The sequence below is a fragment of the Penicillium subrubescens genome (assembly GCF_028828155.1).
Source record: "Penicillium subrubescens strain IBT 31985 chromosome Unknown utg000005l_segment0_segment0, whole genome shotgun sequence".
Taxonomy (NCBI): Eukaryota; Fungi; Ascomycota; class Eurotiomycetes; order Eurotiales; family Aspergillaceae; genus Penicillium; species Penicillium subrubescens.
Window position 1 is genome coordinate 4,967,933 of NW_026643155.1, and position 25,607 is coordinate 4,993,539.

Here is a 25,607-nt window from a genome sequence, read left to right on the forward strand (position 1 = left end):
AGGTAGACAGAAGTAGATGGGACTATGAGTACCTTCCTAACTTGAACCATTACCGAAAGTCAGACACCGTGATTCGTAGTGACTAGTATTACCAATCCCTCTCTAGGGAGTATGTGAATATCTACAAAATTACATGAGCAGGACAGACCGACAATTATAGACAAAATGAGTTATTGTGTCGCTATCTAAGGCTGAAGACTAAGAGTTCAAGCATCTCATTCAGTCCTTGAAAGCTCATCATTCTCAATGCACCATTTTATATGAGCAAACATTCTCCAATAGGTATCTTCGGCAGCTGATTTCCCAATAATGGGATCGATATGCCCATATCCTTCCGCCAAAAACCTGCGATAGTACTTCTCCCCAAATTGTCGTCGCAGCAACTCGTAGTCCTTTAGTGTAGATTCCGGATCAAACACTTGATTGTCTGTACCCGAGATGAACAAAATCGGCAACCCACGTAGCCGTTGCAAGCTCTGCGTTGAGAGCAGTGGTCGCAGATTATTATCTAAACAGACTCCTTTGGTTCCCATACGCACCAAATGCTTCATCATCTTCGTGTAGACATTTCCGAAAAATAGATGGATGTTCTCATGGATGTTGACGTCGAGATTGTCGTGGTTCCATAATAATCCAAATGCGAATGATGTTCGATGACACGATGTTGAAGTGCAAATATCTCGCGAGTGTCCGACCGGATAGAAGCGAAGGATCTGGTCGAGGATTCGCTGGAGTAGGCCATTGCTTTGATCACTTCCACACGGGAAAAAACTTCCGAAGATGGCCTCGTAGAATTGGATAATGAGGGTTGTTCTTCCTTTAAACCAATTCCAGTACCCAAACACTTGGCTCATGAATACTGAATTCGCAGTCACCCCGAGAAGTTGATCACGTCTGATTGTACCATCCAGTAGAGCCATGCCGAGAGAAACAGAGCCTTGACAGTGGGCTACTACGTATGGCTTTTGAGGTTCGTGCTTTCGAACGTATTGCACCGCTGCGGCAGTGTCAAGACGGGTGTCGAACACGGTTGATTCCTTGGCCACGGTGGCATCGCAGCTCCATCGAGGAGTTAAGATGTAGCAACGATGTCCGCGTTGAGTGAAATAGTCAACCAAATTGCAGCGTAGCAGTGGTAGAGCGAACAAAGTATGCGTCGTCATGGTTCCAGTGATACCCGGTAAGAAAAGGATTGGGGGAAGATTCGAGGTGTTGGAAGACTCCGCTTGATCCTGCAAAGGATGTGGCTCGTATATGTCCAAGATTGTGGATACACCGTCCCGAGCTTTGATCTTGCATGAAGTAGACACTGGCTGCTTTGCATCGACATTCTTCGGTGTCGATGTTCGAGGGAAGCGCATTGGAACGAATGGGCGGAAAAAGTAGCGACTAATATGATACGCGAAAGTGAAAAAAAAACTGATCAAAGCGAAGAGAAGTGTCCATTTGAAAGCTTCCGTAGTGCGGAATGTTTTCATCTGCTTCTGAAAATCTGCCAGTGAGATGTGAAGGACTCCTGATCCAACCTTGGCGCCGTCGTGCCGAGTGATGTTGACATTGATGGTTGTTGTTGCTTGCCAGGTTTTGCTGACAGAGAGGGCAATGGCTGAGTCGATAACTTTGTGTCCCTCAAGCTGATACTGCACACCTTCTACCGAGATCAGATCTAGGTGGTAATGAATACCCGACGCTTCAGCGTGCTCGGTAAATGGTGTGAAAAAGTCGACTGTTCCATTCACAATTCGGAGTGTGGATTTAGATAAAGCACGACACGAGACCGTCCCGGTGCATATGCCTTGATACTGTGACCCAAGTAGTCCTGTTCATGTCAGAATCTGTTGCTTCTAGGTCCTTTCAAGTTTCTTACCTTTTTCTTGACGCCAAAGTTGAATGGTAGCCAGAACTCGCATCGCACAAGAACTGCCCTTGCCTAAGCTCTCAGAAATCGAGAAATCTCGATCCCCAGATCTGTCACTGAAATACCCAAACAGATTCTCTGTAAACTGCCAGCCTGTTGATTTACATGTTACTCTGATGCTGATGTGAGGATCATGGCGGCTTCGAGATATTTTGGGCTTGCTGTTGGCTTCGAGAATGCCGTTTCTGCTTTCAAAATCGATCGTGAGGCCTGCTCTCTTGGTGATCAAGCTGAGTGATCGCTCTGAAAGTGCGGATATTGTTGCGAGTGGGTTGACACCTGCAAAATCAGCGCCCGAAGCGGTACAAAGTTTCGTATTCGGCATACCTAGTCCTGTCGGAATGATTGAGGCATCGCAGCACACGAGGCCTTCGTGTACTTTGTCACCGGAACCAGTAAAAACTTCTCCCATGTGATTTGTAACGCCTCCTTGTCCTGTTCCGTCACTACTCATGTTGGCTCCTCCTAAAAGATGGACTGTAACCTCCTCTTGATTTCGACCTGAAATTACGGTTAGCATTTCTCGTGTGATATTACCAACCGATCTTACCGTAAAAGTACGAAAATCCCATTTTGGCACCCGTAAGAACAAACAGCTCCTTCAAAAGCCCCTTTATCCACTGGAAATGTCTGGACCGACCTTCCTTGGGTGCACGCAAGCAAATCTGACCATCCTTCAACGTGAGAGTTATCTCATTACTGTCATGGGACATGATAAGATAAGCTGACGTTCGTTGTAATGCACCACCGATGGCGTAAGGACCAAGTAGGAAGGACTTTATGGAAGCCAATATTTCCATAATTCCAGATATTGGACTCGTGAAAACCGACAAGGCTTGACTCTTTATCGTCTGCGTGATGAGCATCATGTTGATGATAGGATTGAAGGGTTCCGGGATACAACCGTCTTGGATAACGAATCCAGATAAGGGGTTTCTTGAAGCTGGGCCGTTTCGATTATCGATCACGCCAGTGACTGTCGGCCCAGGCATATCTAATTGATGAGAATGAGGTTTCCGAGCGATTGCGTTGATTTCGTTGTTTCCATTGTAACCTGAAGCATTATTAGCAGCCGCCATGGATCTGCTCTGTGGCATACGTACCAAATAACAATAGATCACCGTTTCCAGAGAGATTCCTCCCAACGAGTGGAGACATCGAAAGCCCATGTTCTCTTGATCTGAGCAAGATAGAAGTAGTACCTAGCGCCCCTGCTCCTAGGAAACAAAATTCCTTCTAAACAGAAAAAAATTCTTGATGAGCTACATCACCACAACCCGTACGCTGAACCGAGCCAATACAAAGGGAAAAATAACATTGGCACTTACCGCTTTAATCCAGAATGATTGCTCTTTAAAATCATCCTTGAAACTCGACCTCCCGGGTCCATGCCACGAAAAGTGAATCGTATATCCAACTCCATCCGCCGAATTTTCCACATACTGCACCTCACATCCACAAAAGATCTCGGCGCCCCAATTCCAGGCATCGGCGAGATATGTTACCGCCACAGAGTTCTTGGATCCATCATTGAGACCTGTAGATTCGTGGCCAGAGCCACGGTTTGCCTGCATCGGGACACCGGCATTGTTCCGTCCATCGTGGAAGAATATGGTCAGTGGTGTTCGGTAGAAGTTTTTGCTTTTCCCTAGGAGCTTTGATTCGTGTCGGAGATGCTCTAGCTTTTTTAGTTTTGGGTAGTTCTTGGGATAGGGGGATGGTTGGAGCATAGTTTCTGCGCAAGAGTAGTCTGGAGCAATCTGTTAGAGGGGTTTTTTAAATATATGATGGAGAAGGATACTCACAGTCCTCTAATTCTGATGGATGGTTCCTGATTTCTGATGGCCACGGACTCGTACTCAGTGTTACCTCGTCTGCTTTGAGAAAAACACCGGCATTTATCAATGAACATCCTCCAAGTCCTACGAAATTCTCGAGTTAGTTATCCGTGATTATGAAAAGTTGAAAAGTTCCACCCTACCATGCGCAGAAAAAGCATGTTGTCCATCCCCCATAAACAACTGAAACAATTGCGTAGGATTCTCAAACGATATCCAATTCGGTAGGAACGAATTCCCGGACGAACATCCCGAAACACCCATCTCCCTCAAACACTGAGAGAAAGTACTCGGGAATGAACCAGCTATATCAAATCTCAGCTTGGACATGTCAATGCAGCTCTACCAACATCACAAAAACAAATCAATCCCGCAGATGAAATGCGATACAAGAAAATTAGACAGAGGCATACATACGTCTCCTTTCCCATCCCAATTCCAACACAGCAACACTCTTTCCCGCACGAGCCATTCGACTCGCCGCTACACCGGCCCCATACCCGGATCCTACAACGACAACATCATATTCCTCTCTCATGTCCTCAAAGGGAAGACTGAGTGTCGGGTAATTATCCACATTGCCCCTTGCGTCGGTGGTCGACATTGCGCTTGCGTTTACCCTTTGCCCCTTGTGACGACTCGTTGCGGAAAAGCGTTACAGTAATCTTATCGACGGTGCTCGTTCATGAGTCTGCGGGGTGGACTGGACAGGACTGGACGTGAGCCGGGAAAAAAAGAATCAACAAGCGGGATGGATCTAATAAGGATAAGACCAAGCTCGCCAACACATACTGATCTTGAACTAAAATGGCTAGTATCTCGTTTGTCGGCTGGCCTCGCCAAGCGAATCGCGATATCAGGTTGTACTTGTGCCAGTCGGGGTCGGTGTCGGTGTGGGGCGTGCATGGGTGCCAGGATGGTGTTTTCGTAATGGATTGGTTAGCGGTGGAAAAGTCAGTCTGGCATTGATGCAAGTCAGCAGTGCGTGTTGGACCTGTTGGTGTATCTGATTCTGATATTATACCGCTTAGGCCTAATTCCATGTTACTGCAGGTATGTACTGGAAAAAATTTTGATTGCTTGGCCGCTCTAATGTTCTTTAGACTAGCCTATTGGAGATCGTGTGAAGAAAATATACGCAGGCCACAAGGGATATCAAGATATCTCATGGTTGATCAGTTTTAAGGGCCCAGGGGATGTTTACGGAACACTGGAGTCGCTACAGTTCTTGGTCCCATTGCCCCTTGCTCCTGTTGTGTATCGACAAATTCGACACGTTGCGTGGCTCAGGTCCCGATGATAAGGCGTACCGACACAGGTTCCAATAGAAATAGAACCCATGCACGCTAGAATGCGCGTTAGTCTGAATATGGCATGGTATACTTGAAGGAATTTTGTCAACTAGTTATCTTTTCCCCCAGAATTCGTCCTAATCTGTGGGTCGGCATCTTCTTCCACTGCAGCGCTCATCTTACATCTAGCTTTGCTTCTCAGCCTCTTTGATAATTTCAGGTCGTGGTGGCTTGCTATGCCAAGCTGCTAGAGCTAAATTTGTTTGAAAAGAGACGAGGGAATGGGATCAACTGGGTTGTTCATTGGTCTTAACCGCGATGCTGTGTTTATCATCGTGTTCGCACAGCCGAGGTCTAAAGTCTTCTTCAACATTTATTCAAGAAATCCAATCAAGTCATGATTCATTCTTCCCATTCATAGCAAATCCACTTGCACCAAGCGCCCTCTACAAGCAAAATCTCTAGTGCAACAGGTAGAGACTGGACAGTCTAATCATAGCCAGCGTAACCCCCCCAAAAAAGATAAGAAAGAAGATAAGCAAGGCGTGGCCGAAAGTTATATGTAAAGACCGCTAAGCTTTCTCTAGACAAGGCGCGCGGTAGTAACCCGGAAAAAAGAAATCGTGAATCTATGTAGGAAATAGTCATGGCAGAATGAAACCCCAGTATTGCATATGTCGTGGAACGAGACGCTGACGAAAGCTGCGGTGGACGTCAGGCGTTGTATATCATCAGATCATGGCAAGATTATTTAGTTGATGAGCGTGTTGATGGGTACATATCACATGTTCAACAAGCTCATTTGGCGCCGCATGGGATTTGGCGACAGGGAGTCTCCATCTTCACTGGGACCGAGACCACTGTCTGTACCGGTGAATCCAGCATCGGTATCGATGTCCCAGTCATCTTCGGCACCGCCGGCCTCGCCATCGCCACCATCCCAGCTCTTTTGAACGGCACCCCGGGTGTTCCAGCGTAGAGCACGCTGAACGCTGGTAAACCACTCGCCGCTGTCAGAGACAACGGTGGGGAATGGGTACTGACTAGCTTCGACGGTGACGTAGTCACCTTGTCGAAGCTCGACACGCCCCTTACCATCGAACGAGCAGTAAGCGGTTGACCGCGAGGTATTGGGGACAGCGATGCGGAGGAGATGAGAGTCTGAGAGGACCATGGGACGGAATGAGAGGGTATGGGGACAGATGGGTGTGAGAAGGATGCCGGGAATCGATGGGTGCATGAGAGAGCCGCCAGCGGACAAAGAATATGCAGTCGAGCCGGTTGGGGTGGAGAAGATGCAACCGTCCGCTTGGACGACGGTCAGCAACTCGTTGTCGGCGTAGAGTTCTAGATTCGACACATAGGGAGAAGGGCCTCTATCAATGACCACCTCATTCAGAACCTCAAACTGCTCTCCCTCCTCTACCGCACCAGCCTCCGCACCTTTACTCCGGTCTTTCCGGAACACGGTACATGTGAAGCGCATTCGCAAATTGACGCGCATTCCAACATCGCCCATAACACCATTAAGATGCGATTTGTATTCGTTGAATTCGAAATTCGTCAAGAAGCCCAAGCTGCCAAGTGAGAAGCAGAGCACCGGGGGTACCACACGCTGGAAGAGCCAGGAAGTAAAGAGGACAGTGCCATCACCACCCAGCGTCAATACCAAATCGAATTTCTCCGGCGAGGTCCAGCAAAGATCTGGGGTCCAGAAATGGAGCATCTGTGCGAATCGCGGTTCTTTTTGGAGTAGACCCGCGGCGTCGAACCGCTTGGAATTCCGCAGCTTTGCATCGACGTAGACATTGACGCCTAGGTCACTTCCATACCGCGGGGTTGATAGCAACCACTCTGTCAGCTCGCGTGTCAGATGGACCAGGCTATTGTCTCGTGCTTTGGTCACGATCATGATAGTTCGTACGGCACGTTTGATCGGCCGCCTTTGCAATTGTTTTGAAACCTCGCGGACACCCGTTGCCGTCTGGACTAGCCGTGAATGAGACAACCACTCGTCATCCGCGATCTCCTCGAGCACCTTCTTGATATTAACGGCATCGTCAAACCGCTGGTGGAAGTAACATGGGGACTGAAGCATCAAGCGTGCCGTCGAGGGCGACCGCTCCAAATAACCTGTTAGTTGCAAGTTGGACAGCGCTGTAGATAACTTTTGAGAGGAGGCATTGCTAGACCGGCGCTCCTTGTCGTCTGGCGGCGACGACGCTGCTTCGCTCGTGCCATTGGCAATAAGACCGGACCAGGGATTTGTGAAAGGGGAATTCGTGTTATTGCTAGTCAGGCATGGGCGCGAAGCCAAGGCCTTCATGATGGTTTGCCGAGGTATGCAGTCGGTGGACAATGATCGGGGTCCGGAGATGGACTTTTGGCGGAAGCGACGAATGGTCGAAGAGGGTAGTGACCAGCCAGCAGTCTCCTCCTGGGGAAGACCGTTCTTCGACGCAGGTAGCATATCACTGCCAGGCGCTTGCGGAGCGGGGGTATGAGAAGGAATTTCGTTGTGTGTCTGGGAAGGTTCTATATGAAGGGCATAATCGCGGAGGAGGGCCGCGCCGACGGTTGAAGCAGATGGGGGAGGTGGGGCACTCGCGCTGGTCCTGGCGCTGGCCGTTGCTGGAGTTGTCGGGGATACGTGAGACGAGGATTTCGAGTCAAGCGCAGGTAGCGTCGCGGGAATGTCAGATCGGCGAGATTCACTGCCTGGCGACGCCATAGGGAAATGGGCAGAGGTGGGCTGGGATTGGCTATCGGCAGGATTTCAAAGCGAAGGATGACAGGAAAGTCGAGGGCTCGAGGGGGGAAAGTTGCGAAACCCGGGGAGCGGATGTAACGGGGTTTGCGGACCAGGACGAGTCAAGTTTCCTGAAGCGCAGGAGACCAAGCCAATTCTGGACTTCGTGTGGAGGTACCAATAGCCCGTGGGTCGCGCAGGGCCTCGGGGCCCGATTTTGGGGAATAATGGTAGTTGTTCCAACTTTTCTACCGTCTTCCACCGTTAGTTCTTCCCTTTAAGATCTGCCGACAGGGATACCAGAGTACGGAGGACGTGCCGGATAAACTGGGGGGGAGAGTGCTCCGATCGGTGGGGCGGGAAACTCTGGCGAGTTTGACTGATGTGATGATGGGAAGGTCACACAGGGTCATATATTAGAAATAGTGACAGAGAGATGAGGTGAAAATGAAGATTCTCCTGTTATCAACTTCTCGGAGAAGAAGGAGATGCTCCCCAGTTAGGTAGTCGAAACTTGAAAGGCACAAAATTTCTGAGCTTTTCCGAGTCCACGTCCAGCGGTCGGATAAATTGCTTTTTATCGCCGAAAATGATGACACTATCTCGATTATAAGGTAGTACAAATTATTAATAGCTGATGCCAACGCTCGGGGCATTATCACAGATCACAGATCACGGACTATCCACAGAAACAGTCCTGGTGCATAAGTAGTTTCTACACGAGAAGCCGCTAGCCCGCTGGAGAGACTCTGTCTATACACCCCCACGTTTACAATGATCTAATCTCACACAGCGCAATTGCGCTAACCAGGAAGCAGGAAGAGGAGTAGGTCTATTTCAATAGTTGGGTCTCATTACTATTTTCTACCTAAGCATGGCCCCGTGTGGGCGACTCCGTGTCCACCCCATTGGTACAGTGCAGCCGCGAGCAGGGACGGAGGGCTTGAGAACCGCTTCCTGATCGGAGCCCTAGCTCGGTCTCCATAATCCTGTCGCCTATTGACATCGGGGTCGCAGATCCTCACTTTCTCGTGTGCTACTTGAGTAAGATTGATTGCTCGATCAGGGGGTCAGCCGAGCCTCCTATGTCCACCTAGGCACAGCGAATGAAGTAGAACAACCATGAATGCAAGGCTGATCTCGATGCCCGTAAAAGTCCTCGTACATGCAGTGATAGTCAGGCGATAGTAGCATTGACTGAGCGTGACGGGCAGCCACCCAAGTCACCCCAGCCTCGGCGCCCACATCCGATCGATGGACTTGCGGGGGAAGTTCAAGGCTTGGGCAGAGTAAGCAGAGGACGGATGACGGGCTGCCCAGCCAGCTGCGGACCATAATCCAATATCTGTGGTCGTCCGAGCTGTATATCCTCTTCGCGCGATAATTAAACTCTTTATGTTCAAGCAGAGTCAATCTTCCAGGCGTAGTCACGGTGCAGATGGTCCTCCACAGTCTCGCGGATGAAGCCATTAGCACGACCTTCCTCGCCCTCCTCGCCCATTGCAATATCTCCGTCAGACCCAGCCACAATGGCGCCCCGGCAGGTAGAGTATGCGCGCTCTCGGACAAACTCCCAGGTGTCAAAATCGAATCGACCCTGGCTTTCGTTGAGCAGAAGGTGGCCCTTGGAGGAGAAGGCGAACACGTGCAGGGACGAGGCGGTCTTTGCATCGACTGGACAGGGATCGCTGATAATGTCACCTGATTTGGTCACAGCCAGCAGTGCAGTGGAAAAGGTCATGGACATGGGGACGGCAGCGGAGAGCAAGGCGAGCAAGGCGGTTTGAAGGAGGGTCGGCAGGAGGGTAAGGTACTGTGGTCAAGTTAGTATAACGACTTCACTTGGCTTTGCAGGATGTCAAGAGAAATATATCCCTGAACTTACCGAATCGCCGCGCTCTACCGCATCACCGCCGATAATTGCGAGTGTAATGACCACGCCGCGCCGAGCAAATCCACGCTCGCGCCCGAGGATCACCTTTTGCAGCATCGTCCGCAGAATGCCCTCCACATAGCGCTCACCAACTCCAGCAGTGGTATTTCCAGGCTTGACAAAAACTTCGACGGTTGCTTCCTCGGGTTTTAGGGCATCACGGCGAGCTGGGAGCTCAATGGGGGCATTGACTGAGCCCAGCACACTGCAGCCAGTAGTCGGACATTTGAAGGATGCCGAGCCGTCCGCACGGCTCAAGTTGGAGAGTGACGCAGTTGGACCGACCATTTTGTGTGAGACGGGCGATGGAGAGAGCGGTCGGGGAGAGTGGTGGGGTTTGCAATGAGTGGTGGTGGTGATCTTGAAGGGTTGACGGCGCTGGAGCTCCGGTGATTTTTTATCGATCATGCGGGCCGCACGCTAATTGGCTGAGAGTCCAGCATTTGTGTTGACACAACTGCTCCAAGAGAGTACTTCACAATCGATTGTCTTTTGATGGAAACTAAGAATTCGATACTTCTCTTGGTCACTAGAAATACAAGATACCCCTGAGTCATAAAAAGAGTCTATAGGTCTACCTTTGGCGCTTTTGGCGCTAACAATAATTCCAGAGCTACATCTACCTGCATGAATCTTCAAGTGCACGATAAATAACTTTCTGAAAGCCAATTTAGGTACCACAAACTTTGCATTATATTAGCTGTGTGTCTTGGATATAACCTCGATGTCTTCTATTGACAAGGTGATGTATACCCAGCCCTATTACCAGTTTACTACGTCGGCAGTCCATCCGAACCCATAGTCTAGATGTTGGTGATTGGCCGCGTGTTGAAACTACTGCCGAGAAACTAATTACGACCACGCGACAAGATTTTCAACATGCCGAGATCTTGGAACGTGGCACTGCAAAAGGTTGGCAAAGTGTTCAAGTCGATGCAGTCATGGAGACTTCGGAACCATGAAACCACGGCTGTGTGGCCAAACAACACCAACAAACAATAGTCAAACTGGTTTAAAGATGTCTTCTGACACTAGAAACTGCATATAACTCGATACCATACAGCCAAAGAATGCGAAATCTAGAACATGAAGCGATAAGACCTAGCAACTCACGATAGATTTATGCCAGAGGTGGCTAGAAATAGACAGGGATGAGCACGGAGAGAAGCCACCACCATCCGTACACCCAATCATGGATAGGCTCAGCCTTGGCCCCAAGACCGCTTTGTGCGTTGCCAACCAGCATCGTCGCAAGCGATGGGTTCCGGATCAGAACAGCCAAGCATCCGCCTGGAGATAACCCCCAATGATATCGTGGCTCGAGGTGGTGACAAGGAATCCCCCGCATCACGACTTGCTCTTTCCCCTCTTCTGGTGAAACTAGGGATACCGACCAGATCACCGTACAAATAAACACGTACTACCTACTTCTTCCAACACTCTTTACCTATTTACACTCTGGAGAAGACTTCCCCCTTTTTGGTGACACAGGGTATCTTCGGCTGGCTTATTAGATTCGTGAAAAAAAAAAAACCAAAAAAAACAAGAAGCTTTCTGTGACACGTCTCCTGTTTCTTCGCTCTCCTCCCCCTTCCCTTCCCTCCATCTATACTTGAATGGGCATAGAGACGCTTCCTGATGTCGAGGAATCGACAGAGCCTCCTATATGTGCCCTAAGGGAGTACACTTCGAATTCACAGGGAATTGCCGCCCTAAGCTTTGAGCCCTGCGACGCCAATGAAAAGCCAACACGGGTGCCGACCAGTCATAGTCTGCCCCTTAGTGTTGACCGACACGCATCAACTGGGCCCTTGCAAAGTCTTGAAGATCAAATCAGGAATACCCATCTTCTGGAGCCAGCTAGAATTGCTGAGCTCCTCAAAACAGACCTCAAGTATGTAGCCAATCATCATTCACCCATCATTCTATGTGCTGCTAAACGTTCTCCACAGCAATGGACTTTCTAACGCTGAGGCCAACGAGCGCCTCCAGAAGGATGGCCCAAATTCGGTCAGGGAAGCCAAGAGCATCTCCGTCTGGGGGATATTGTTAAGGCAGGTGTCCAACAGTCTGACTATAGTACGTCTTCCCTTATGTTGGACCCTTGCGGAGTGGTTCCTTGCTAACACTCCCAGGTTCTACTCATAACCATGGCACTATCCTTCGGAATCGATGATTACATCGAAGGTGGAGTCATAACAGCCGTGATTCTCCTGAATATAATCGTGGGGTAAGCCATCACTACCCCCTCTTTATCGACAGATATAGCTAACCCTATGTCCAGCTTCTTCCAAGACTACCGAGCGGAAAAGACCATCCTATCACTACATCGCCTCTCAGCACCAGTATGCAAGGTTATCCGCGATGGACGAGTGAATTCCGTCAAGGCCGAGTCATTGGTCGTTGGAGACATAGTCCGACTAGCCGTTGGAGACATTGTGCCTGCAGATTTGCGACTCTTCGAGGGAATGAATGCTTCCATGGACGAAGCTCTTCTCACGGGCGAGTCTCTGCCGGTCCTCAAGACGCCTAATACCACACTCGTATCCCCGGATATTCCCATCGGTGATCGCACAAATATGGCATATTCTGGGTGCAGCACTACTCAAGGTCGTGCTCTGGGTGTTGTTGTTGCCACGGGTATGAATACAGAGGTTGGAAAGATTGCGCAACTTCTTCAAGAGAATGGAAGTGCTCATGATGGAAGTCCATTGATGCGGGCATTGCAGAGAGTCAAAACCTCCGGTGCGAAGCTTCTCGGCCTTGTCGGCACTCCATTGCAGGTCAAGCTTAGCAAATTTGCGCTGCTGTTGTTCGCTCTTGCGATTCTACTGGCCATCATTGTCTTTTCGGTTAATCTGTGGGACGTCCAGGGCGAAGTCTTGATATACGGAATCTGTGTGGCGGTGGCTGTCATTCCAGAATCGTTGATCGCAGTGCTTACTATCACGATCGCAGTGGGTACAAAAGCCATGGCTAGGGGAAATGTCATCGTACGAAAACTGCAATGCTTGGAAGCAGTCGGTGGCGTCACAAATATTTGCTCTGATAAAACTGGCACCCTGACTCAGGGCAAGATGATCGCCCGTTCGGCATGGATCCCTGGTGCTGGAACTTTGTCAGTACGCCAGACGACTGATCCATACGACCCAACCAGTGGAGTAGTCCAGCTGGATGAGATTGATTGGAGTTCAAATTACCCTATTGACCAACATCCAGCGCTGCATACCTTTCTTTCGTCTATTTCACTTTGCAATTTATCGACTGTGCATCATGATAACAATGTTTGGACTGCTGTCGGGGAACCCACAGAAATTGCCCTCCACGTCCTCGCCATGCGCTTTGATTTTGGCAAGAGTGCCGTGATGGCCAGGCGTGAAATAGAGCTGCATACCGAGTATCCGTTTGACTCGGCGATTAAGAAGATGACAGTTGTCTACCAGAATAATCGGGAGAAAGTGAATGAAACATACACCAAGGGAGCACCCGAGGCGATCATACCGTCGTTGACAAGCTCCGATGATCAACTACGTGTTATTCGAGAAACTGCAGACAGAATGGCGGGTGAAGGTCTTCGCGTTCTCTGCATAGCCTACAAAAGATCATCTATTGATAATGACAACGAGGTCTCCCCACGCAGCGCCGCTGAATCGAACTTGCAATTTGGTGGTCTTGTTGGACTTTACGACCCCCCCTCGAGTTGAGACAGCTGCGGCAGTGCGCAAGTGCCAGATGGCAGGTATTACCGTCCACATGTTGACAGGTGATCATATCAAAACAGCCACGGCTATCGCCTCTGAAGTTGGGATCCTCGATCGGGTCTCTGCGATTGCAAAATCGAGACATTTAGTCATGGCTGCAGATGAGTTTGATAAGTTGACGGATGAGGAAGTTGACCAGATTGAAGAATTGCCTTTGGTCATTGCACGTTGCAGTCCAGCGACTAAGGTCCGCATGGTCGAAGCAATGCATCGCCGTCAGGCTTTCTGCGTGATGACAGGAGATGGAGTCAACGACTCACCTGCCCTGAAGAGAGCAGATGTCGGCATTGCCATGGGAAAAAACGGGAGTGACGTGGCTAAAGAGGCTGCGGATATGGTTCTCACGGATGACAACTTCTCGTCGATTGTCAAGGCAGTCGAAGAGGGAAGAAGATTGTTTGACAACATTCAGAAGGTATGATCTGCAACCTCACCACGCAATATATGGACCCATCAGCTAACTTGTGGTCCTAGTTTCTTATGCATTTGCTCATTTCGAACATTGCCCAAGTAATTCTGCTTCTCATTGCCCTGGCTTTCAAAGATACCGGAGGAGACTCTGTCTTCCCTCTCTCCCCACTCGAAATCCTATGGGCAAACCTAGTCACATCCTCATTCCTGGCCGTTGGCCTAGGCCTCGAAGAGTCTCAACCAGACATCATGTACCGCCCACCCCACAACCTCCGCGTCGGAGTATTCACCCGCGAACTCATCATCGACAAAATGATCTACGGAACATTCATGGGCTCACTCTGTCTCGTCGCATTCGTAGGTGTCATCTACGCCGCCGGAACGGGCACTTCAGATCTAGGCGATGGATGCAACCAAGGCTACAATCCAACCTGCGACACCGTCTTCCGAGCCCGCGCCACAACATACGCAACCCTAACCTTCCTCTTACTAGTCACAGCTTGGGAAGTCAAACATTTCTCGCGATCCTTATTCAACATGGATCCCATTCGATTCCCACAGCGTCTTTCTATTTTCCCAACTCTCTGGCAAAACCGGTTCTTGTTCTGGGCTGTCATGGCTGGGTTTGTCGTTGCGTTTCCCGTGATATACCTTCCTGTCGTGAATCAGCTAGTTTTCAAGCATCACGCTATTACTTGGGAGTGGGGTGTCGTGTTTGGCTGTACAGCTACTTACCTGCTTTGTGTGGAGAGCTGGAAGGCTCTCAAGCGAGCTTTTGGTATTGGAAGTGGTAAGAATGCTATTCTTACTTTGGAAGATGCAGAGACTCGGGCTGGTTTGAATACACCAACACCGCTGTCGATGAGTGCAAATACAAGTGTGGAGTTGAAGTGATGGTGATGAGATTGAAAGCTATACCCCGATTCATTCAACATGGAATCGGGTGCAAGGATAGTATTAAATTTCCAACTCACTCGGAAACGTTGAAGAATTCTTCCTTATTGTTATTTATTGTTTAGTTATTGCCCTCTAAATTGTTGAATCGGGCTGAATTTGAAGATTGTGATGAAAAATTCTTGATAGAACGCGATTAACGTGGAACTATCTAGTAGTAGAATGAGGGCATATTTTGGTTGGTCTCCTAGAAAGCCTAGATTACCCTAATCGGCTGATCCTTTCAGAAAGCATAGCACAGTGCTGGACTGTGTTCCTCCAGTTAGAATAGCAAGGGGAACCTTTAGAACAAATCAAAGCCTTGAAATCAATAGCTGGTGGAATAGATGTGACATACAGATCAGTCGCATCACGTGACCGATCGTCGGCAGGGCGGTTGACGGCAGCTCACTACTTGTTCCTTCGACTTCTTCCCCTGCCAATTGTCAATTTCCATTGGAGAAAATTGAAGCTACTCATAATTCATGTCTCCTGATAAATTGAAACCAGTAACTCTACGCTGTTCTTGTCAAGCCTGCATCAAGGGTAAACGGCGGTGCGACCAACGTTGGCCTAAGTGTACCAGATGTTTGAGCCGAGGACGCGATTGTGAATATGCCAACGCTCCTTTGACTGTTACGCGTGATACTCGGAGAAGCATGATAATGAACGTCCTATCCGATCGTCGAGTGGGAGGCTTGAAGTATCAGATATATGCACCCTTGCCACTGGAGATCGCGAAAGAATATGATCAATCTGCTATCCGATTTCTTGTCAATGGCCTACGAGAATACCCAACGGCTTTTGTGAAAGGCTACAAGACTGATTTTATACATCCGGATATTTACAAGTCTGGTCTCCCCGCTGCAATCCGAGATACTCACGCTATCTGCAAAGTTTATGCCCAACATGACCCACAGGGAGACAGTTGCGATATCTTTCGCTTGCTTCGGACGCAGTCAAACAAAATTCACCGTCAAATAGCTCGCTCCTCTACATTTGAGGAGCTTCTTGGCTGTACACAAGCCTTGATACTCATTCAGTGTATCCTGGCTTTGGATCGGGATCCGTTAACTCAATATTCCGAGACTACAAGTGCCATGCTGGAAAAACTTGCTAAGAGATTATGGGAGCAAGCACCCGTCCTGCTGCCTTCCACGCTTTCTCCACGACAGGCATGGTTGTTTGCTGAAAGTGTCCGGCGTACTATTATCGTGAGCTTGATGATCCGAAGTGCACATTCTTTGAAGACAAGGAACTACTCTGTTCGGACTCCGTTTGTGGACTCATTGCCATTTGATATCCGTACGGCTCTTTGGGATGCTACTTCTGATCATAGTTGGACTGAGCTGAATTCCGAGTCCCCTGATTCAATGATCTCGTTACATGGATATTCGTATGCCATGGAAAGGGCCCGTGTTCACGATATTGGCAACTTTGGTGCGTTAATTTTGGCTGCTTGCAGGGGCAAGGAAGTCTCGCGAATACCATATCCACCAATGAACTCCTACATGCCGACCTGAGAGAATTCGGGCTTGGTATAATGTTCAATCGAAACCCAACGACAACGGATGAAATTAGAAACCCTCCAAAAATGGCAAAATTTGGAGATGTTGCTATTGCTATGCTTGGGAACTACAGATACAATTCAGAAGACATACCACCATCAGCATCTACCGCAGGAATTGCTTGATCAACCCAGACAACATCTCAGTCATCTGCTGATAGATCTCCTGTCTTTTGACCTCAAAGTGATTGAAGATATCCTTCGCCGAACCAACCGCAATCTGATCTTCACCTTCAGATAGTCCAGCCCAGACCTCGTTGATAAACTCTTGAAGAGGCATACCGATAAGATGACCATTTTTCAGATCGGGCTGATGCTTGGCATCATGCAGCTCAGTCTGCACAGCTGGGGGGTAGATTTCCAACACCTTCACATTGCCGGGACCATCCTGCAGCTGCGTGCGCAGAGCGAGAATGAAATGGTGCAGAGCTGCCTTGGAAGCGCCATAGTTCGGGCAACGCATCATTGGAACAAGGGCCATTTGAGAAGTGGTGAATGCGAGGGCTGTTTGGGTGGGTTGCTTTTGGAGGTGTGGAATGAAAGTTTTTGCAAGACGTACGGCCGCGGTATAGTTGGTGACCAGCTCCTGGTCGAAGATGTCTAGATCGACAGATTCGGGCTTGGAAAAGTCGAAGGGCCGCTGAATACCCGAGTTGACGAACACACAATCAAGGTCGGAGTTCTCAGCAATGATCTCGGATGCGAATTGAGGAATCTTTTGTTTACTGTTAATTGATGCGTTTCAACCGACTACTTCAGTCCGAAAAATGGACAACTCACCTGGTCCAACTTCATAATGTCAAAGACCTTGCTCTTAACTTTATCGGAACCGTGGCGCTGCACAAACGCATCTAAGTTGTCCTTTCGTCGCCCTGAAATGATCACCTGCGTCTCATTCTCAACGAGTTTGGCCGCCAGCGCCTCTCCAATTCCGGAGGTGGCGCCGATGATGAGGACCTTCTTGTAGGCGAAAGGCATGGTGCGGAAGTTTTGGAGAAAGCGGTTGAGAAGAGACTGTACTGAGGAGGATTCTCTTATTTATATCTTCTGCTTTGATTCTTGATTCTTAAGCAAAGTGTACTCCGTATGTCTGTCATCGAATGCATCTCTACTTTGCGGAGACTAAACCCAATACGGCGATGAGGGGCTGAAATAAGGACTTTGATTGGTTCGTGAGTCAAAAATGCAGACTGCCGAGGTTTCTGCGCCACTGGTGGAGGTTAAACCATATTCAGAAAGTGTGGAAAAGGCAGGGTCCACTGAGAGCTTGGTCAGGTTTGCTCCCTTCGATTAACTTCTCGAATATCAAGGTATTTTTGGTAAACTACGCCTCTAAGGACTGTGCAACATAAACACAGAGGGACATTATGCGGAAGATTGGACGCGGGGAACTCGAGCGTATGATTATGTGAAGGGTTACTGTATAGATGGAATCTGAGCTATCAATTAAATTAACAGAGGGAGCAAAAGAGATTATTGAAATACATATGTAATTTAATTCTTTTGGCTAGGAGTATCATTAATCTAGGAAATTCATGGGGTCTCGGACACATTGTAGACCAGCTTCTCTCCGCTGACCTTATCCTCCTTCAACAGCTGCAGCCCCTCCAAAACACCCTTCAATCCATCCTTGCCCACATTAGGCTTGTGAACCTTGATCTTTCCTTGGGCGAGAATAGGCTCAGCAATGGCAATCCACTTCTCGGCAAATGCCCGATCCTCTGGCTTGGCGGGGAAAGGAATATCTCCAAACTTGAAAGCCTCGCCAACGGCAGTGTAGCCAAGAGTGAGGCGGCTGTTGATGTTCTCACGCTCCGTCTTGATACTCAGAAGAGTACTGTGATCACCACCCTCGGTGGAAATGGCTCCCTCGACGAACTTGGCGCTAGCCTCGACAGAGATACAATCGAAGGCAAGCTTGAGCTTGTTGTCGGTTTGCTTGCGGATCTCAGCGGGGGACTGGGGATCCTTGTAATCGAAGACGGCATCGGCGCCGAGGCTGCGGACGAGATCGAAGTTGCGTGGGGAGCAGGTGGTGATCACCTTGTAGCCGGACAGCTTGGCGAATTGAATAGCCAGGGTACCAGTGGCGGTCGAGCCGCCGTAGATGAGAATTGGTGTAGCGTCCTTGATAGGCTCGGTGGGATAAGCCAGCTTCAGGCTCTGGTAAAGACCCTGGCCGACGGTGATGATGCCGACACCAAGGGTAGCAGCCTCCTGGAAGCTCATGTTCTCGGGAATCTTCATCTGCAGATCGCCCTTGGCCACGATGTACTCGGCAAAAGCACCGTCTTCAGGCTGGACGGCATTGCCGCCGTGGACAAAGCCGCAGACACGGTCTCCCTTCTTGAATGACTTCTTCACGTCCTTGCCGACGGCCTCGACCACGCCGGCGTAGTCACAGCCAACCAGAACTCCTGGGGGAGAAAGGTAGGCGACGTGCTTCCAGTCGGTAGGGTTCAAGCCGACGCTGACGGTCTTGACGAGAATATAGTCATCGCGAAGAGTGGGAATGGGCCGGTCAGTGACCAGACCGTCCTTCTTGGGCTCAACGACGATAACAGCTTTTTGAGTGGCCATGATGAATGTGGTGGAATTGTGAGTTTGATGATGATAAAATACGAGAGCGGGAGGGAAGTAGGAGCAGTTATAAGTAATTCAATGCCTCGGATTTAGAGTTGAAACTACTGTACAAAATGGCAGGAAGACGCCCTGACAAATCAATGACCTACCGAAGTTGGAGCTGTCTCCGTCTTCGATGACGAAGTTTCTAGTCAAGCGGCGGTGGGCTGGTGGATCCCTTGCCGATTTCTTTTCCAGATAGTCTCTGGCCGATCTGCCGAGTCCTGGATCGAGAAGTCTCTGCAACCCGAATCAGTTCATACTGACATGGATGAATAATCAGGGTTTCTCTTGAATAAGGAACGTCCCACTTGGTATGGGGTGGAATTATGCTAGAAGTCATAAAATGGTTCTAACTATTTGGGCATCCTCCGACAGTCGACGATGAAAACCCCATTAACCGGGGAGACTTTAAGCCGACGGGTAGTTACCTTTTTCTCTTTCTCTCTAGTTGCCTCGGTAGTTATGAACAAGCTCTGACTAATTTAAGGCGAATTCATAAGCAATCTGCCTATTGATTCGATCTTCTTGATAATCTAATAATACGCCCAATAGCACCTAATAGCACGCTAGCGACTAACATCGGCAGAATTCTTGTCTATGACGTCATCAATATTTACAGTACGATTTCATGATGAAGCGATACACAACGGCCAGCATTTTCTATTTCCTAACAAGCTTTCAAAAAAGTCCAAATTGCCCTCATCATCCTCCCATCGTAATACTTGAGGGCGCAGTCTATTGCAGGCTGGACATGAGCCTCGCCCGGGGCTATGGCAAGAACAAAATCCGTTTTCTTCACCAGGTCAAGGCCGGGTTGACCATCGACATAAATGCTCTCAAATCCCATACAGTCCCGCCCAAAGCTCACGCAGGAATCAAAAAGAATTTCTGCAGTCCCTACTGCTAGAATTGCTTTGCGAGATATGGCATGTCCATTTCCACCAGGAAAGAGCCTCTTCCACACTGCGACCGCGTCCTGCGTCTCGCATTGATTGCTCCACACTTCGTTTGCACCTGGTCTGAACATATTCCAAAATCGGACGACACTCTCTTGGTTCAGGTAATCGTTATGCGCTCGTGGGAGATCCCTGATTTCCTCCTTTGTCATCGCCATCCAAGGAGACACCAGGAGGACAGCCTTGAATTGATGGCCACCAAGATCAATGGAAGGGGCGTATGGGGATGGGTGAATAATATGAGTTAACAGACTCGCTACCAAGTGGCCGCCTGCGCTATCGCCGCCGAGGATGATGTTCTCTGCCTGGATCGACTCTTGATCAAGAAGATACCGGAGGCCAGCCACTGCCTGGACTAGCTGACATGGATAATGCTGCTCGGGGCTGAAAGAATACTCCAAAAATACGACTTGCTGTGCTTTGCTGGCCGCCGCACATTGCAGTGTGAACGGAACGTGGCCTGCCGCTTTGATCGGGTTGTGGTACCCGCCACCGTGGAAGTAGAATATCGTCGGACCGCCTGGTTGTGGCACAGGGGGCGTAACAAAGTGTAGCACTGGGTTTGGGATATTGCGGTCATTGTAAAGAGATGCACTATCCACAGACACAGCTCTATGGTGCAAGCTATGTCTGCGACAATACTCCTGAATCCTGGGACCTGTCAAAACTTTGCGTGTTTGGGCCTGTTGCTTGCGCGTGAAGGTGACTCTAGATGCGAGTAGATAGCTGAGCGCAAGCTTTTGACGCCAATGAAGTCCAGCGACTTCATGAGTTGACAGACATAGTGAAGCAAAATTGCTTGCGCAACGGATGACTGTGCCCGGAGAAGTTAGTGCTTTCCAGTGTAAGGACTCAAATTGAAGGAACGCGTGAGACCCACCAAGTAAAGGGATACGCCACGCGAGGGAAAGCTTGTCAGAGATGCCTAATGGCTCGACGACCACCGCGGTTGTCGGAAGTCTTGACATGGAGTCAAAATTCAATTCCGAACAGAAGATTGCGGGTGAGCACTGAACCTCCAGTGTTGCCGGAGAGCGGAGGTAGCGGAGGAGCAGCTTAAGACTCACCAAGCACTATTAGGTAAGGACCTCGGCTTCACGGCCTATTGCTGAGAAGGTTGTTTGGTGATTGATAGAGCTAGGATCAGATTACAGAGAACTCAAATTGCAGGAATGTAACTGATACTATGGTCATTAGAAATAGAGGCAGTGTCTATAATCTATCATTGAGATGGGTTTCTGACAATGCGCCAGCTATCATCTGTACTCCTCGGTCGGAGAACCCCACGATGCTTCAAATGTCGGTCTGTACTTGCATCGTTGCAATTTTACGTCGTAACCATCTGCAAGTCATATTTTTTGCTTCTACAATTCAAGATCTCATTTCTCCAGAATCCACCTTATCGAAGAACGACATATCTCTGCAACCACCTATTTCGCCATACCTGGCCCCATACGTCAGCACTGCGCTTACTCGTATCATACAAACAGCATCACCCCGCCCCCAATCTAGTTCCCCTCCTTCACCGACTCTCATCCCCCAATCTTAGCCTCGCGATCAGCAATGAAGGTCCTTTGCCTCCATGGAAAGGGCACCAGTGGCGCCATTTTCCGATCGCAGACCTGTAAGATCCTCTGTCAACGTCAAACCCTCGAAAATGAGCTAGTCCTGATCTTACTACCCCGCAGCATCATTCCGCTCGAGATTGGCGGACCAGGACATCGAATTCGATTTCCTAGACGGTCCATTTGAAAGCAGCCCTGCTGCCGGAGTGGACTTGTTTTATGATCCGCCTTATTACTCTTGGTGGCAGCAGAATGGCTCAGCTGAGGAAGTCCGGGCCGCGGTCGCCGAGTTGAATGAATATATCGAAGAGAATGGCCCCTACGACGCGGCAATGATGTTTTCGCAGGGTTGTGTTCTTGGTTCTGCTGCTCTGCTTCTACATCAAGAAGAAACGCCGCATCTACCGGCGCCTTTCAAAACGGCTATCTTTATCTGTGGCGGTCCTTCTATGTCGATTCTCGAGGAACTTGGGTTCCACATTTCCGCCAAAGCGCGTGAGCGGGATGTGACATCTAGGGATGCATTGACGAAGCAGGCTGGCAATTCTGCAATCCTTACGCAGGGCGCTGCTCGTTGGTCGGGACTGGAGTCCCTGAATGGAGATCTCTCGGAACAGCAATTGCGGAATGAAATTGAATGCCCGTTCCGTATTGCGATACCTACGGTCCATATATATGGCTCTAGGGATCCTCGGTATGCCGCCGGAGTGCATCTGTCTGCGATCAGTACGCCTGAGAGAAGGAAGACATACAATCATGAAGGAGGGCATGAAATTCCTCGTGTTAAGGAAGTTAGTGATACTATTGCGGAGCTTGTGCGGTGGGCTTTGGCGGAAGAGCCAACTGCTGGCTGAAATGACGGGGGATGTGATGGGTCATGGGTTTCTCTTACTTTCAACATTTACCTCTTAAGGTCTGGGAAAACATGTACAGGGCTATATAAACATAGCATGCTCTAGATGATACTCAATAGAAAGCTTGGAGTTTGTTTTATGTCATCCTAGTGAACCTTGGCTGTGAGATGCTAAGAAGAAAATCAGATCTCAAAGGTGGATGGCCAGTTTTAAATTCACGATAGGCTTAAAACTCAATATATCGAATATTTAAACCTCCCAGAGGTCTCTGATTTGAGATCTATATCAACGTATCTCAGAAAATTACTATTAACACAGTAAAAACTATCTCTCGCATGATCACCACGTGAAAGTTTCCTCAAACAGATCAACTGTTTTCTCTCCCTGGACATGACGAACAGCATCACGGACACTATCCCCAAGTCCACCTGGACCGCATACACTGACAGCCAGCGCACCAACCTGCTCAGCTTTCTCATTCTCGAGGAGAGCACGGAAAGAGGGCTTTTCATGGTGAATATTGACAGGCACATTGAAAGGTGCACTATCGGTCCACATCGTATCTAGAGCAGAAATGTACTCTTCAGGATCATCCTTGTGACCAGTCACATGGATGCTGATGGAGAGCCTAAGCCCTGGGATTTGGAAATATGTATCTCCCTTGAGATTGTTGGTGCCATTCAATGAGTCGTGGCCGAATATATCGGTCATCCATGTTTGGATCCATGCGAGATGATCTAAACATCAATCAGGGTTAAAGAGTCAAAAGGTGATGTCGTTGGACTGGATCATACCTAGGTTGCGGATCATCCATACGAGATGCACCTTTCGTGTTGCCGTCTTTCGGGAGGCGAAGTTGGTGACCACCTCGTGCAAATAAGACATTGGGTGAGTAATGCCGATGCCACCTGCAACCAAAAGCAGAGTTCCATATGACGCAAGGGAGTGGATGCCACCTGAGTTTCAATGTTAGCAATGATTGTATCCTAGATAATTCGGAAACTTTTCATACCGAACGGTCCCTCGGCCAAAGCCGTAGCCTTGATTCTTCCATCAGGCGAGTCTTCGGCCTTTCGGAGAAGCTTTTTAGTAAAACCATCTTGACCCTTGATCAAAACCGACATAGTGGTCTTCTCAGAATCCCCCAGAAGCGAGGCGAAAGAATCGCTTGAGCTGCGCTTCTCAGCGGAGTCCAATGAATCGGATCCGGTTGAGGACCATGCGACTGTGAAAGGATGAGATGTCCAGAGGCCTAGACATGGAAGGTACAAGTACATGTACTGGCCAGGACGGAATTTCCAGGCTCGAGAAACCTCAATATCCACACGCGCAACAGAGCCCGGCAATGCTTCCACAGTCGCGGTGGTCCGTCGCTTACCACAGTTGCGCCAAATTAGAATTCCAAGTCGACCGACGCGCTGTGGCATGTCAGCATTTTTCAACATCTGAAGAGATTCAAGACGAATAGACGTACGTCAAGTCCCCAAAGAATCAACGTGCCCAGCAAGACCCGTTGTTGCAACAAGTTCTTGAGATGATACCACAACGCCACGAAAGACATGACGGCCAGAGCAATGTGGAGATGAAGGAAAAGCTCATAAAAGGCATGTCGAACCGGCGACGATGATTGCAGAACGATGAAAATAAAGCCAAGAAGCGCCACTAGGCCATAAACATAAAATGGCATCTGCCAAATAGTGTATAGAATATAGTTCGTTCCATCTGCATCAAGGTTAGAAGCGAAACGTCCCTGTTGCGTTAGATCATACGTACGCATGTAAGCCTGGTTCGCCAATACCGCGCTCATATGTACCACCGCATTTGCAGCGATCACGCGACCAACCCAACGATGCATAAAATTGAACGTGTCAAAGGGAAGTCCAAGCATTTGTACCAAAGGATTGTTCCGCCCTGCGCTCAGCACCAAACCCGGCGTGTTCATCACAGCCAAGTGGCCAGCAGCATATTTGAGTTGGAACATCTTATCAGAAAAGTCCTTCCACCAATCCACCATCACAACGACGAAAATGAAGTTCAGCAAGAGATAGATCACCAGCAGGATCATCTCGAGCCGCAAGGGGATCGTTCCCATGTGGAGCCTGAATAACCTAAACTCTCGGCTGTGGCGGGTGCCACAGGCGGGAGCGTAGAACACATGCTTCTTCAAGCTTGCGTTCAGGTTACTCGTCTGCGACAGCTGGGCCTGATCATCTACCTGTCCAGCCAATTTTGACCGACGACGGTGTCGAATACGAATGATTGTTCTCCAAAGGAATAGGACAGCGGCAAATCCTCCCACAGCGAAGAGAGGAACAGCCAGCGCAGGATTCATGGGCGGCTCTCCAGGGCCGTTTCCTTGGAGTTCGACACCCATTTTGCCATTCGTAAGTGACAATGGCAGGGGTATGTACCGGTTGAATGTTGGTAGGGATTCCGATCGTCCAAGTCGCCCAACAATGTGGATGTCAAACAACTCCTTTGGAGACACTCGGACCGGGGAGGAAGAAGAGGGAGAGGGAGACGGCGGAAATGCGGGTTTTCTTGAAGTCAAGAAGACAGATAGATACAAGGAGATTACATCAGGGGAGAAAAAGGCTAGACTATCGACATCACGGCGTTGTATTCGAGTCTCCATAGCCTGTCCCGCACATGGATGCCGTCATGGACCCCTGGCCCTGGGGTACAAGCGTGTGTGCGCCGAGATTGAATGAAAACATCGTCATTCTTAGAAGAGCGGGGATTCATCTCCTCGGAAGCGTGTCTTGGGGGTCAAGGGGGGGGGGGAAGGGTCTACGAGTGTAACCGGCCGAATTGGGCGAACGTCAGATCGCGGCTCTCTAAGCTTAAGCCCGTTAGCCCTTAAGCTTATCCGTTTTGTATGCGAGCGGCAAGTGGCTCGGGCGCTAAGAATCTCGGAAATCTAGATCTTAGCGCCCGCAAGCCTGATCTTTACCCAGGCACCATCGGTGTTGATGCATGGCTTGCGTAATTCTATGTTCAATGCTGGATTTCCGTCGTGACATTTGCGGGATACAGAATGGAGAATGAGGCGTTGGTCTAGACTGATCGACATTTTTTTCGACTCGTTTGACCCAAGTTGTTGTTGGCTATCCGAAAACGGATTTGTGTTGGATCAATTGGGACAGTCCTTCCTCCCCGATGCTCTCCCGTCTTCGGCAACTCGCCCAAGGGATGATCCCTCCCC

At 49.3% G+C, this 25,607-nt stretch overlaps 11 protein-coding genes across 11 annotated transcripts; 4 read left to right on the forward strand and 7 right to left on the reverse strand.

Moving 5' to 3' along the window:
- Nucleotides 1–215: 215 nt before the first annotated feature.
- Nucleotides 216–4,360, reverse strand: N7473_008329 (CAZyme family AA3; the record flags this gene model as incomplete). Its single annotated transcript, XM_057154269.1, has 8 exons — nucleotides 216–1,819; nucleotides 1,868–2,419; nucleotides 2,469–2,972; nucleotides 3,022–3,154; nucleotides 3,247–3,668; nucleotides 3,724–3,840; nucleotides 3,900–4,061; nucleotides 4,174–4,360. 8 exons carry the CDS (start codon nucleotides 4,358–4,360, stop codon nucleotides 216–218), a joined length of 3,681 nt encoding a protein of 1,226 aa, XP_057008607.1.
- Nucleotides 4,361–5,829: 1,469 nt separating this feature from the next.
- N7473_008330 (putative NAD+ kinase Utr1) lies at nucleotides 5,830–7,779 on the reverse strand (the record flags this gene model as incomplete). The annotated part of the gene is made up of 1 exon (XM_057154270.1): nucleotides 5,830–7,779. The coding sequence occupies one exon, from the start codon at nucleotides 7,777–7,779 to the stop codon at nucleotides 5,830–5,832; it is 1,950 nt and encodes a 649-aa protein (XP_057008608.1).
- Nucleotides 7,780–8,569: 790 nt separating this feature from the next.
- Nucleotides 8,570–10,214, reverse strand: N7473_008331 (putative exosome complex subunit Rrp46). Its single transcript, XM_057154271.1, has 2 exons — nucleotides 9,683–10,214; nucleotides 8,570–9,610 (listed from the first exon to the last, which is right to left on the reverse strand). The coding sequence occupies exons 1-2, from the start codon at nucleotides 10,136–10,138 to the stop codon at nucleotides 9,197–9,199; spliced, it is 870 nt and encodes a 289-aa protein (XP_057008609.1). The 5' UTR covers nucleotides 10,139–10,214; the 3' UTR covers nucleotides 8,570–9,196.
- Nucleotides 10,215–11,346: 1,132 nt separating this feature from the next.
- N7473_008332 (putative potassium/sodium P-type ATPase) lies at nucleotides 11,347–13,434 on the forward strand (the record flags this gene model as incomplete). Its single annotated transcript, XM_057154272.1, has 4 exons — nucleotides 11,347–11,624; nucleotides 11,683–11,809; nucleotides 11,866–11,960; nucleotides 12,015–13,434. The coding sequence occupies 4 exons, from the start codon at nucleotides 11,347–11,349 to the stop codon at nucleotides 13,432–13,434; spliced, it is 1,920 nt and encodes a 639-aa protein (XP_057008610.1).
- A 28-nt stretch (nucleotides 13,435–13,462) lies between these two features.
- Nucleotides 13,463–14,796, forward strand: N7473_008333 (uncharacterized protein; the record flags this gene model as incomplete). The annotated part of the gene is made up of 2 exons (XM_057154273.1): nucleotides 13,463–13,906; nucleotides 13,966–14,796. 2 exons carry the CDS (start codon nucleotides 13,463–13,465, stop codon nucleotides 14,794–14,796), a joined length of 1,275 nt encoding a protein of 424 aa, XP_057008611.1.
- Nucleotides 14,797–15,500: 704 nt separating this feature from the next.
- N7473_008334 (uncharacterized protein) lies at nucleotides 15,501–16,358 on the forward strand (the record flags this gene model as incomplete). Its single annotated transcript, XM_057154274.1, has 1 exon — nucleotides 15,501–16,358. The coding sequence occupies one exon, from the start codon at nucleotides 15,501–15,503 to the stop codon at nucleotides 16,356–16,358; it is 858 nt and encodes a 285-aa protein (XP_057008612.1).
- A 150-nt stretch (nucleotides 16,359–16,508) lies between these two features.
- On the reverse strand, nucleotides 16,509–17,380 carry N7473_008335 (putative short-chain dehydrogenase/oxidoreductase; the record flags this gene model as incomplete). The annotated part of the gene is made up of 2 exons (XM_057154275.1): nucleotides 16,509–17,117; nucleotides 17,183–17,380. 2 exons carry the CDS (start codon nucleotides 17,378–17,380, stop codon nucleotides 16,509–16,511), a joined length of 807 nt encoding a protein of 268 aa, XP_057008613.1.
- Nucleotides 17,381–17,935: 555 nt separating this feature from the next.
- N7473_008336 (zinc-binding alcohol dehydrogenase family protein) lies at nucleotides 17,936–18,982 on the reverse strand (the record flags this gene model as incomplete). Its single annotated transcript, XM_057154276.1, has 1 exon — nucleotides 17,936–18,982. One exon carries the CDS (start codon nucleotides 18,980–18,982, stop codon nucleotides 17,936–17,938), a length of 1,047 nt encoding a protein of 348 aa, XP_057008614.1.
- A 712-nt stretch (nucleotides 18,983–19,694) lies between these two features.
- On the reverse strand, nucleotides 19,695–20,951 carry N7473_008337 (alpha/beta hydrolase; the record flags this gene model as incomplete). Its single annotated transcript, XM_057154277.1, has 2 exons — nucleotides 19,695–20,797; nucleotides 20,864–20,951. 2 exons carry the CDS (start codon nucleotides 20,949–20,951, stop codon nucleotides 19,695–19,697), a joined length of 1,191 nt encoding a protein of 396 aa, XP_057008615.1.
- A 595-nt stretch (nucleotides 20,952–21,546) lies between these two features.
- Nucleotides 21,547–22,402, forward strand: N7473_008338 (putative EF-hand calcium-binding domain protein; the record flags this gene model as incomplete). The annotated part of the gene is made up of 2 exons (XM_057154278.1): nucleotides 21,547–21,607; nucleotides 21,672–22,402. 2 exons carry the CDS (start codon nucleotides 21,547–21,549, stop codon nucleotides 22,400–22,402), a joined length of 792 nt encoding a protein of 263 aa, XP_057008616.1.
- A 339-nt stretch (nucleotides 22,403–22,741) lies between these two features.
- N7473_008339 (ferric reductase family protein) lies at nucleotides 22,742–24,776 on the reverse strand (the record flags this gene model as incomplete). The annotated part of the gene is made up of 5 exons (XM_057154279.1): nucleotides 22,742–23,139; nucleotides 23,197–23,358; nucleotides 23,415–23,820; nucleotides 23,877–24,124; nucleotides 24,176–24,776. The coding sequence occupies 5 exons, from the start codon at nucleotides 24,774–24,776 to the stop codon at nucleotides 22,742–22,744; spliced, it is 1,815 nt and encodes a 604-aa protein (XP_057008617.1).
- Nucleotides 24,777–25,607: the final 831 nt, after the last annotated feature.

Bases quoted from the DNA above. Each gene is read 5' to 3' on its own strand.
- N7473_008331 (XM_057154271.1), bottom strand. From the start codon at position 10,138: ATGATCGATAAAAAATCACCGGAGCTCCAGCGCCGTCAACCCTTCAAG. The intron at 9,611-9,682 runs GTAAGTTCAGGG...ACTTGACCACAG, and splicing joins CGGTAGAGCGCGGCGATTCG to TACCTTACCCTCCTGCCGAC.